The sequence below is a fragment of the Periophthalmus magnuspinnatus genome, chromosome 16 (assembly GCF_009829125.3).
Source record: "Periophthalmus magnuspinnatus isolate fPerMag1 chromosome 16, fPerMag1.2.pri, whole genome shotgun sequence".
NCBI lineage: Eukaryota > Metazoa > Chordata > Actinopteri > Gobiiformes > Gobiidae > Periophthalmus > Periophthalmus magnuspinnatus.
In genome coordinates, this window is record NC_047141.1 from 25,510,544 (window position 1) to 25,523,043 (window position 12,500).

A 12,500-nucleotide genomic window follows, 5' to 3' on the forward strand; every position below is an offset into this window, starting at 1 on the left:
CTGTGTAATGAATGGGCGTAGTCACATCAAACAGAAAGCATCAAGTTCAATGTCTTCAGCAAAAATGAACAAAGTGTAAACAAGGACTAACTAAAAGGAGCAGAGAAATGTAAATACAATAAAGTCTAAATTAAACAAACTCCAAACCTGCTCTGGACTTGGCGTACCACCTGGAGAGCTATTGATTTTGGACGTGTGTCAACCCAACCTCTAACAAAAAATGATAAGGTTCAACATCAGTCACACTGTTGCCATGGCAAATAAAGCTGCACTATGCAAATCTTCTGGTGGACCTTTCATGAAAACCTACTTGTTTCCATGCAGATGTAATTGCAATGCCTGGAATGTTCCACAGTATAGTAGTAAACGTGTAGACGCCAACAGGGCAAAATCCAGGTCAGATCTGTGGAGAAGCAACCTCGCTCACAGTAAGAATACATGTTTTCCAAGAGATTTTTGAGAAACGGAGACAGATAGGCAGATAGGGAACCTCCATTCAGAAAAGCTCCAGAATGCACCATTAACATTTCAAAATAAAATGATCTATGTTTTGAATGGTAAAACGTCCCCAAAATATCACCTATAAACAGGAAGTTGAAACCCACGCATAGACCACGGCCCTCCATCTGAAATTAAAACACAAATGTCTAGAATTTCATGTTTGCAACCAGTTCTAACTATGTTTAGGATAGCATGTGATGATTACAATTTAAAACATAGTGGTTAAATGCTGACTTGTTTAAGCAGCTATAACCTGCCAGACTAATCTATTTGAATCTTTGTGCGTCTTTTCCTCTTCGGCGTACTTAAAAAGAAGGAGACTAATTGAAACTGAGACTACAACATCTGTTTCTGCCTTGGCCACAGCGTCGTGGAGTCCCCCCCAAACCACAACATTAAACATTTAGCCCCCCGTCCCCTGTATGTCGCAGTGCTGTGAAGTGGATGTGGCTATATAGGACAGCATATGACTGGAATACCCCTAAAGATGTGGCTTTTGTGGTGCTGTTAGAGAGGTAAGAAAGATGGGAAAACAGAAGTGAGGAAGATTGGGTTAATGGAGGGAGGGCCAAAGGAAAAAACTGGGGAGAAAGAGAGGGAGGGAGTTGTATACTTGGCTTGTAAACTGCAGTCTGTAAAGATAATCAATGGCAAGGTGTGTTTCTGGCAGCACAGAGACAGGCGCAGTGGGAATACCTCGCTCCTGGTCTGAAATTCCTGATTCGCTCCAAGTTTAGGAGTCAAAAATGTAACCTACTTTTTGGCGTCTCAGTGTGTGTCCGATACAGTGGTTTGCGTTTCACACTTGGGTTCGCTGTAGATGCCAAATGTGTATTCGCAAAGGGAGGGCCAGATTGAGGTTAAGAGCAAAATGCATGGACTGTATATAATTGGCAATGGATGGTAGGCTGGTAGTAATGAGTTATATGTAGCATTATGTTGAAGTAACAATATTTTTTCTTCAATTCAGTATTTACACTAAATAATATATTGCCTATGTATAGATTTCGAAAGTATGTTGAGTGACAAAGTATTAGGAGCATTTTTTCCTCTGTATTTTGTTTTGTTTAATGACTGACTAATGTTTTTACAGCTCCAGCTCTTTCAGTTCTAATATTTGCGAGACTCATGGAATCAATGCAAGGGCAGAGAGTGAAAAAATCATTTCTTCTCTTAATACAGTTACCATTAAGTCAAACCAAAGTTATGTTTTAAATTGTGATTCTTTTTGTCAGACAGGAGCATTTGTTCACCTGCTTTACACATTTTGGCTACTTCCTGTTGCTTTCCTCAGAAACGTCACGTGATGCTCTAGTGATGTGTATTGTAGGCTGCTTTACTTGGTTTTGCCAGACAGTACTGGAAGCTTACGCCCCTACTGACGCCTTTTCCAGAACTGCATCCCGTGTGTGATAAGATGAACACTCCCTTGTCACGATTTATGTTCCTTGGACTTCGTGTTGTCTCTTGCAGTGGTCAGATATGGCTGATTTTTGATTGTCCTTTTATTGCTCTTGTTTGTCTTTGGACTGTGGTCTTCCTGTTTCCCATACATAAGTTTTGGTGTATGAGTGATATGGTATCTCATATATTACGTTGCATTTGTGTTCTGGTTGTCTTTTGTCCTTTGGTTTCACTAATAACTGTCTGAGTTTCGTGTGTGGTTTGACCGGTGAATTGATGTTATGTTTCCTTATGGCTCTCAGGTTTTTGGTATTGTGTGTGTTCTTTTTCTTCTTTTTTAATGTGTTTTGTTTGTTTTCTGCCTCTTTTTCTATTGCCCATTATAGATACTGTTGGTGAGTGTGTTGTGTCGTTATCACACACGAGATACGTCTCCAGTGTGATGTGGTCAGTGCTGTTAATATTTCTAGTGTGATGTGGTCAGTGCTGTTTTTAACTCGCCGAGTAAGTCTAAATTTGACACAAAGCAAGATGAGGATTATGTTTCATAGCCACAAGTAAGTGAACATTTGTTACAACAAAAGAAAATGTTTAATACGCTAATGCAGCAAGATAAAGACAACTTTCAAGTTTTGTAAAGCTCATTTTGGAGTTGGGGCTGGACACATTGAATAAAGACCTCATTTAATTAATACATTTTTTTTTTCCCAGGTTATGGCTCTGTCAGAGATAACTGATATTAGTGACCATAATATAATTGCTTTTACTAGAAAAGTGAAAATAGCTAAGACAGGACCTTGAATTTTACTGTAAAGATCATATACACCAACTGCACTAAATGTGTTTACTGAAATGCTTCAAACTGTGGATGATAAACATGCAGCGTAAAAGAAAAATACTGTCAAAAAGAAAGTGGTACCATGGCTTGATAAAGATTTAAAAAAAAAGTTAATGGATTAAAGCAAACTGCTGGTGATTTAAACTTGGTGAAAATTACCAAAAACTCAGAAATACTGTTACCAAAATGAACAAGCAGATGAAAAATGTATATTATGTAAACCTACAAGAAAAAGCAGGATGGAAAAGACAGGTATTTAATAATATTCTTCATCACAAGATATTGACCCTGCAATTATTGAAATCAATGGGGCATTTTTTACCTAAACCTGTTGAAATTGCCAATTATTTTAATACCTTTTTCATTAATAAAGTAAAAACTATTTGGCAAATACAAATACAATTAATGGGCAGCTCAGTAATTCCAAATGTGATATCAATGAGTGTAGTAATTCAATAAAAGTGATGAATGTCATTACACTCTGTAGAAAAAACAACAGCCACTTTGGGTTGCACTTAATGGAAAACTAATTTATTTTATGCCAGACTATATTGCTGAGCCTGTCAAGTTTTTAATTTGAGCCTGAAAGAGAGGCTAATTTCCAAGCCTGAGAAAATAGACAAAGTAATACTCTTACCCAAAAATAATAAGATGGCTTTTTGTGGTGCTGATAGTAGATGAATATGCATATTGCCTATTCTTATCATAGAAAAAAAGATATAATTTTCTCAAATCTTAATTAATCTTAATTCCGATAGTTAGGATGCCTACCTTATCTGCTGTAACACAAATGACGGATGAGTGGTTGTGTCAAATTGATGCTAAAAACTATGTTGGTGCTGTTTTTCTCGATTTCAGTGCAGCTTTTGATGTTATTGGTCATGATTTACTGTTAAAAAGCTATCTGCATATAGTTTATAAAATTGTGCAATTAAATGGGTGGAGAGTTACCTAACTAACAGATCTGAATCTGTGTATCTTAAAGGCAGTTTTTCTACAACTGGAGGATTAGAGTGTGGAGTCTCTCAGGGCAGCTGCCTTGGCCCTTTGCTTTTCTCTATTTTTACAAATGACCCCACTAGTTTTAAAAAGCCACGATAGCAACTAATGGGGATCCATAAAAACAAATAAAGAAATTAACAGCTCCGGAGAAGGTGTCAGACAATATGGGGCGTAAGTTTCCCCTACTTCCCTACAGGAAGTCACCGAAACATGTAAAGCAGGTAAACAACTGCTCCTGTTTGACAAAAAGACTCGAGTTTAAAACTGAAGACAGAACGAACCTTTACCAAAGATGTTTTGTAAATATTATTAATATTTCAAGTGACAACAGAACAGTTCTGAATGGATAAAACTTCAAATTTACTTTAGGAGACAACATTAAATAGTAGTAAATAATCTTACTACATCAATTCATAGGCCCAACATGGATTGAATCGATATTCTGTAACCAGTGCATAAATTCACCAAATTTCCTGGATCGGAGCCAATACCTGATGCCAGGATCAGTTCATCCCAAGTAATTTGAATGTTTTTACTATTTATTTTGAAATATGTCAGATGATATTAACACTAATGCTGCATTTAAACTAAACAGTTATTCAACATCATCTACATTTCACAGTACTTCCATTCTTATGGTATAACTCTCTTACTAAAGTACCATTTTGGCAGGTCTGAGAGGGTGTGTGAATGAGAGCAGAGGCTAATTCAAATAACATTCACTACGTTTTCCTCTTATGTCAATCTGATTTCCTTACACACAGGAAAAACCCGCCTGCCACTGTTGATTTGAGGTCAGTACAAATGTGCTCAGACATATTGAGCTGTAGAGCCACAAACCAAAAGACTGACAGGCACTTCTCAATCGGTTTATGTGGGAGAATTTGATGTCATGTAAGACAATAGTAACAGGAACAAATATTAAAAATCACTAGGAAAAATCTAATAGAAAATGAACGAAAAAATAAAATAAGTAAGTAAAGTAGCAAAATAGATAGACTGCCAATATAACATGTAATGTATATTTATATAATGTTTAATTTGGATAATGTTAACTTAACTGTGTGTCAATTGATAACTGTCAAGTGAATGATACCACGTTGTATAGTGAGTTTGTGGCTCCTTTTGTTTCATGTGAATGGAGCTAAACGGCGATGTGCTTATACATTTTTATAGACTTTCCAAAAAAAAAAAAAAGTTTAAAAGCTCACTTGGGGCTCGTCAGCTATGTAGTAACAAATGGTCTACAATTTTAAACTTTATAAATCGCTACCTTGTTGATATATTTTGCAGAATTTTGAGTTTTAAGTATATGTTTTGGACCGAAAACAACAGCATTATGGATATTAGTTATAGCATAGCTGGTTTTCCTGCATTGCGACTTTAAACTGTCTTAATATTTGAAAAAGTCTATGTGGAAAGTGAGTGGGAAATTTGCAGAGTGGACTTCGAAGTGGGAGGGCTGTTGAGCTTCATCAATCTAGTACAGTAACAGTAAACCAGTTCAAAACAGCTAATTCTTCGATAAAATCCTCACTTGCATTCAGTCTCATTTGTAAACTATGGTCTCATTAGAAAGTTATGACACCACTTAAACCCAACCCACAGATATCAAACCATGACACTGCCTTAAATGGTCACGTTAATACAAAAGCTGGTAACTGATCTGCTCTACCTGTGTGCGTTTGCAGTAAAAGCATAGACTCTACACACAGTTTAGACAGACTGTCAAAGTGTCACTGGCCTCACGCTCCCAACTGTCTGTTTGGGGACTCGCCTCAATGACTAAAGTTCAAAGTTCAATGGCGCTTGATGGAAAAGAGTGTTGATTTTTGAAAAAGAAAGAAAAGACAACTTAATTTAAACTTTTGATGTGTTTTGAAGAGACTGCAAATGTGAGGTGGGCGATATACTCATCTACAGAATAATAGTTGTTTAGCAAAATTAGAATATTAAGTATGATGGAAATAATACAAAAAATGATTAAAAGAAAAAAATGTAGTTTTATTAAATAAAGGATCAATAAAAAAAATGTATAAACAACAATATAAAGTCATATTTCGGCACTTGTAATGGTACACTCCTTTTACTTTTGTGCTGTACTTTAAACTTGTCTTAGCAAATTGTGAATATATAATCAGATTACTGTTAACAGGTTGAAATAATGATAATAATAATAATAAAAAAACAGCACAAGGCCTGTTCATTTTTTGTCAGTTTTCCCTGCAGTTACAAATATGCTACATTATGCATACATATATTTTAGAAAATTGTCCAGAATTTTAAGAGGTACTATGAATCAAACTTTACTATGGCATGTCTTTATACAAATTGGTTTAAGCAGACTATAATGTAAACTATTTGGGACAATGTTTACGTTACTCTAAGTGGCAGCCGTATACAGGCTCAGCTAATAGAGTTTGTCTTGCCCCATAATTTAGGTCCTACTTTGAAACAAAACATTACACTGAGCAATAAATCTGACTTCTATTGCCAAACCACATATCAGCCTTAAGTCAAAGCTGGGGAAACATTTAGATATTGTTTCCAACGTCTTTTTGGAGAAAACAGCCAAACTGACAGAATAAATTATGTATGTAAAGTTGTATTTTGAAATGAGCAGGACTTTAAGCCACAAAGTTATAATTTCTTGGACAATGGAGACGTCTTTTGACAACAAGAGCAGGCACAACACCTGAAACCATTTTAAAGGTGCACTGTGTAACATTTCTGGTGGGGGATCTGCCACATGCATTACCTGAAATGTTTCACAGCATGGCATTAAACATATTTTATCTTATTGAATTACAAGTGTTTATTACAAAACAAGGGGGGCATCTCTCCATAGATCCTGGTGATATCAACTCTTTGTGACAGTGTAGATAGACAAGCCATACTGTGTAACATTTCAGCTTAAAAATCCATGGAGACAGGCCGGTGATGAACTCTGTAATATTACATAGTGTTACATAGTGTTAAGTTTCTCATTAATATACTTCAATGAGACTAATAAAACTACGCAACACCTTTTTCGAAACCCAAATGAACACATTAACAACACACCACACACGTCCTGACCCCAGCCGTGGACGCACCTCTCTGTCTGCGAAGTTCACTGCCAGACCATGTGATTGACGGTTAAAACAGTGCCACCTCGACCTTTGACCTTTTGGTTGGGCCCTTAATTCACCCTTTGGCAACGTGAACCTCTTACAACTCAGATTTGACCTCAGCTTTCCACTCAAATTGAACATTAGTTGTGCTATGCAGGATATGAAATGTAGTTTTTGCAGTGTTAATTAGTGTTATAACTGTGAATTTCATGGTAAACAACAAAAAAGGTCACATTAACTATATCTTTACGCAAGTAGTGTGACACCGGAAACTATAATAAACTTGTTTACATTTAACCAAAACGATAGACTTGACTTCTAAATGCAGATTTGGTCCAAAAAATTGCCTCAATCACTTATTCCTTGTATCTTAACTAACATTTTTAAGAGAATGGTTACTCTTATATATTCCTAACACATAAGAAACAAAAAGTATGACTTGATAAATCATTTAATATGTTTGCTAGACTATTAGGACTCACAATAGGAAACCCTACCAGCCCTGATCCAATGTGATACTCTCATTAAGAACAGGAGCTGGTTTGGCATTTAAGTGTGTGGTGTTGCAGTAATGACATTGACTGTTGACAGGGGCATATGGCGGCAGTAGCAGACCCCAGACGAGAGCTCTTTCATGGGGCTGATCAAACTGCGCTGCTCCCTTTGAACCGTGTGACTTTACTACCTCAGTAATGACACACCAGACGCTTGTGTCACACTTCCGCCACGCCGCGCTGTTTAATGACAGACGACCTGCGCGCTGTGTGGGTTTAAAGGCACTGTGCGTACCCCTGTGCCACCCTCCAGTTTTCACTTCCTCAACAAAAACCCAAATATAACTCTCAACAACCTGTAACCACTCCTCTACTACTACTACTACTACTACTACAGTCTATAATGTGACCAAGCTATTAAAGGATTTCCATTGGACAGTGGTAGGAAGTTGTGACATCTACTTTGGTAATTAACTGGGTTCTGTTTCTACTTTTATTCATTTTAAAGACTTTCTAAGGAAATTGAAAAAGACCATGTTTCAAACTTCCTAATTTTGTTTCTTTGTAAAGTAGTTTTAATAGTGTTGTTTAAATTGAAGTTACAGCTTTTTTGTGCTTTTAACTTCTCACTTACGGTACTTTTTAAGGGACTAGTGGCATGGCCGTTTGGCACATTTTTACATCAGATGCCCTTCCTAACACAACTAGTCTGTTATTATTACTGTGATTGAAGTGAGTAATGATGGTAAAGTGTCAGAAACAGAAATACAACTATTATATGTGCTCAGACAGGGTTCAAACTAGGTACCCCCTGGTTCCTATACACATTAAAATATAGTGAGTAATCCAGTTTTAATTAATTAAAAGTAACATTATTATTATTATTATTAATAGTTCTCATTAATAGTTCATGAATAGTAACACAAACACTAGATGCCATTTTAGTAAGTTTAGAAATGTTATACAATATTTTTCTTCAGATTTTTTCTTTTTTTAAAATTCTTTTGGAGATGAAGTAGTACAAAAGTATAAAAGTATTGTTGAGAAATACTTCCAATTATACTCAAGAGGTGGTAACAGCCATTTAAAAGGTAAAACATTCACCAATAAACCAGAGAGTAGCTGGTTCAATTCCCACCCAAGTACATACCATTGTTGTGTGTCCCTGGGTAAGACACTTAACCCCCATTGCTCACTCCAGTCGCAGTAATTTGGCTCTCTAATCTACCTAATCACCATGCAACTGGTTTGTTTTGGCAACCGCTGACAAAAAACGCTGAATGAAAAATCTTGGAATTCTTCTCAAGCATGTTAAGTTAAAATAGCAGATCATTTTCTTCAATATAAAACCACTTTTTCCACTTCTGCTCTTCGAAAACCCCATATGTTAACCTGTGTTTTTCTGTCATGTTTGCACAACGGGAGTGGGGCCAAAGGGAAATAATTCGTTAAAACATCTAATTTATCTCCTCAATACAGAAACAAAGCCCATGTAATAGATGGTGACTGCGTGCTATGGAAAAAAGAGGTTGTAAAAGTGGTTTCGCATGCCTTCTAGTTTTCCAATGGACTTTTTAGATGGGAATTCTCCTGGGTATACACTGTTTCACACATATTAAAAATCTCTTCTGGACGGTGAGCTGAGAGCATGTCGGGGTAATATTTTGTAAAATCAGAAGTCAGAGGTGCGTGGAAAAGTCAGTAGGTGGTGTAACGCATAGACTCACTGCATGTAATTAGATTGAAGGTTTGCTTTGTCTGAGGATATGGTTTGGGCTCGGGTATCTGGCAGACTGTGAACAGAAGGATAATCTATTATTTAGCCATTTCTTGAGTAATATAAATCTCAAGAGAATGGACAAAGCGTCGGTACATTGGCGCTCATTCCTACACGCTTTCTTCTTGATGACTTTAACAGACAAAGGGTGGCTTCGAGAAATGTTTTGAGACGGTAATAAGATGTGTTGTATAGTGGGGGAGTGCAGGAATGCGCAAAGTAGCTGATTTGAACATTTGTTTATTAGTCTTTAAATTTTAAGCATTTTGAACTAGACATGCAGCGATCCAGCTTTTTCAGTGATGACATTAAAATGGATACTTTGGCTTTGAGTGCCTACTATCATCGTGCCAATTGGTAGTTAGAGACTTTCCTTCAAACGACACATCAAACTGAGCTTATAGGTGCACTATGTAACTTGTGGAGGGCCCAACAACTGCCTGTGTCCATGTAGATCCTATTATGCTTATGTCTGCTCTATAGCTATAATCTATGACACCTGTGGATCATTATGTTATGATTTGCACATGTTAAATCCCAATATTAAGTCCGCTGAGTACCACGTTAGAAAACTGAGGTGCTCATTCCAAGCTGACGTCAGTGTAAACATCATCATCATCAAGAATCAGCACCTGCATTGGAGGTGCCTCAGATCAAGCTAGCAAGCAGTGGATTTTTTACATTTGTACCAAAATGACTACACAGTGTTGCTGAATCCTGTGCATATCACCAATAAAGAAAATAAAATTGAAGAAAGAAGTAAGTATAAAGCAGTGCACATATGCTGGTGGTGGTGAAAACAGGGATTCAGCGGCAATGTGGCGTTTTGAAAATAATTAAAGATTGCTCGAACGTGCACAAATCAGTCCAAATACAACTTCGGATGAGTAAATGGTGAGGGGAAACAACTATAACATGGTTAAAAGCTCTAAAAGGTGGATTTTGCTTTAATGCTTAGTCAAGACGCTATTTATTTTATCTGGAGGTGATGCTGTTCATTGTAAAATGCAGGTTTATTCCAGGTGTTTTAGCACTACTATACTTTAAATCCATGGTAGTTTAATGCCATACTGTGCTATATTCTAGGAAAAGCAACAACATCTGTATGAAAAGCCAGTGGCAAATCACATTTCAGACTAGTAGACTATTCCAGACTGTAACTTAAAAGTTATATGAGATGTTCTTTGTCAACAGCGGTAAAAAGTTTAAATTTGTTCAGCCTAACCCATACTCAACAGAGTATTACCCCCCTTGTTTGTTCCTGAAAACCAATACGTAGGAGTATCAGTATCAGAGATCTCAACATGGGTTTAATTTTCTGCATTTTAGTTGTTTTATTGTTTGTCTGTTTTTGTACTTGAGCACGATGACTCTATTTGTCTCATGTGAAATATGTGATAGAACTGAGCATAGTAACAGGAGTTGTTATATCTGTATTTACCAGGATACTGATTCTTGTCCAGATCCTGTCCTCCTCGTAGCGTGAACCCAAACCCAGGTAGGCCTCCGTTGTGCACCCTGGACTTCAGCTCTTGGCTCATCGTCAGACCTTGAGATGCGGCATCTTTGTTCCCGTTGAAAATAAAAACTCGTCCTCCTCGGTCATCTCCGCCAAAGGGACATCCCACCGCCACGTCTGGAGAAAAGAGAGGAAGATTGTTTGGACATCAGACAGTTAAGGTCCCGTAGAGGCAGGAGCAGAGGAAGCAACAGGCAGCAGCAGTCACACAAGATGGGAAAGAGCTTGACCTTTATTTAAAACTACTCCAGGGATCAACGTTTTGGTGCGTCATCTGTTTCATTTGTTTTGTAAATCATTTTTGTTGCTGTCAGTATATGTGTTCATTTGCTGTTTAACTTCTAAATATTGAAAGTAACCATTGGATACCACAGACAAGTTGAAAAAAAAAAAAAATTAAAAAAAAAAAAAAAAAAAAAAAGACAGTATATATAAATGGACATAGCTAATCTACCAACCTCTGCATTCCAAATAGGAAGTGAGCATGGGCGTGCTTCCAGCGCCATCGACACTTTCTATTAAAAAATTGTTACCCCTTTCTCCGCAACTGTGGCTCGTCATTTTGGTCATAAAATGTTTGTATTAACCTGCTCTACATGATCCTGGTATTTTTATTTTGCTATTATGTCCGTGAATCAAGATCGAGAACATTAGTAACAGACAAATCAGGTGCCTTCTGTCCCTGAGATCACTAAGCACCTGTCCCCAGCTAAAACCAGCGGTGTGGTCAGAAAGGGGCGTTACCATCAACAGCCTCACTCTGGATTGGCTCTTTGGTTGCTAGGATACTCAGGGTCATAATTCCAAATATGGAATTTTATACAATCTATGTTTTTGTGTCTGTGATGAGCACCTGGACAATGACTATAAGACAAAGCTACACATTAATATCCTCCCACCATGTAACTTTTGATTAACCAAGTCTCCATCTAAACACATAAACGTTTTGGATCACAGGTAAATAGTTTGTGTTCTTCGGGAATGAACCTACAACCTCCTATTACTATTCTCTATTCCACTCACATTTCCTGATACAAAATGATTGCAATAATGAGACCAGTTGTCCAAAGCAGCTCTCAACACTTGACTCTGGAAAAACTCCTTTGGTTAATGTCCACGTAAACAGTACCCACACGCACAATGAGTCACGGACAACACAACTACAGTGAAATACATCTATAATCACCTGTCACTATATGAAGCGACGCACTCCCATCACACAATGAGCATATTTATTTAGCTGTTTACGATCTCATATCCAAGCACCACACTGCGCTACATCACGTTTTTGTGCTTCAGGATTGTATCTCTACAAACACCTCTAGACATCCTGTTTGTCCTGGGACCCCGTCTCTTTGGGCCCAAACAACTGGTTCCACATGAAGCAGATTGTGGGGTAGAGAGAGGATAAATGCAACCATGTGTCTCTGCAAGTGTATACAAGAGCCGATGAGCTAGACCCACTTATGTGTGGGGATGTAGAGGTAAAAAACATCTTCAAATAATGTGAAAGTCATGGGGAACAACAACCTACGCATTGCAAGTGTACAGGATCACCCACTGTGACTAACCAGGACCAGCACTTGGGCTCATCCACTGTGGATTTATTGTAACTTTTCTGACAAGTCTTGCCATTGTGATTAGATTTGGTTTAAACAGGGTTAGCTCATTTGATGCATTTATCAAGTACAACTATTTAAATTAGAGCTGGGCGAAAACAATTAATCTGAGTATCAATCAAATCAATCTTATAATCTGTTCTATTAAAAATAAGTATTTTGGCTTTTAATATTCATTTAATAAACAGAAACAAGACAAACTTTTAATGATTTCAATTTTACACAAAAAAATG

At 37.2% G+C, this 12,500-nt stretch overlaps 1 protein-coding gene across 1 annotated transcript in view; it reads right to left on the reverse strand.

Annotated features, from left to right (window-relative positions):
• Positions 1 to 12,500, reverse strand: part of itga8 (integrin, alpha 8) — a 69,678-nt gene that overhangs the window by 32,901 nt on the left and 24,277 nt on the right. Inside the window, exon 13 of the mRNA XM_033980304.2 lies at positions 10,571 to 10,765. Within this exon, the coding sequence (XP_033836195.1) occupies positions 10,571 to 10,765 (195 nt within the window). The remainder of the gene's footprint in view (positions 1 to 10,570; positions 10,766 to 12,500) is intronic.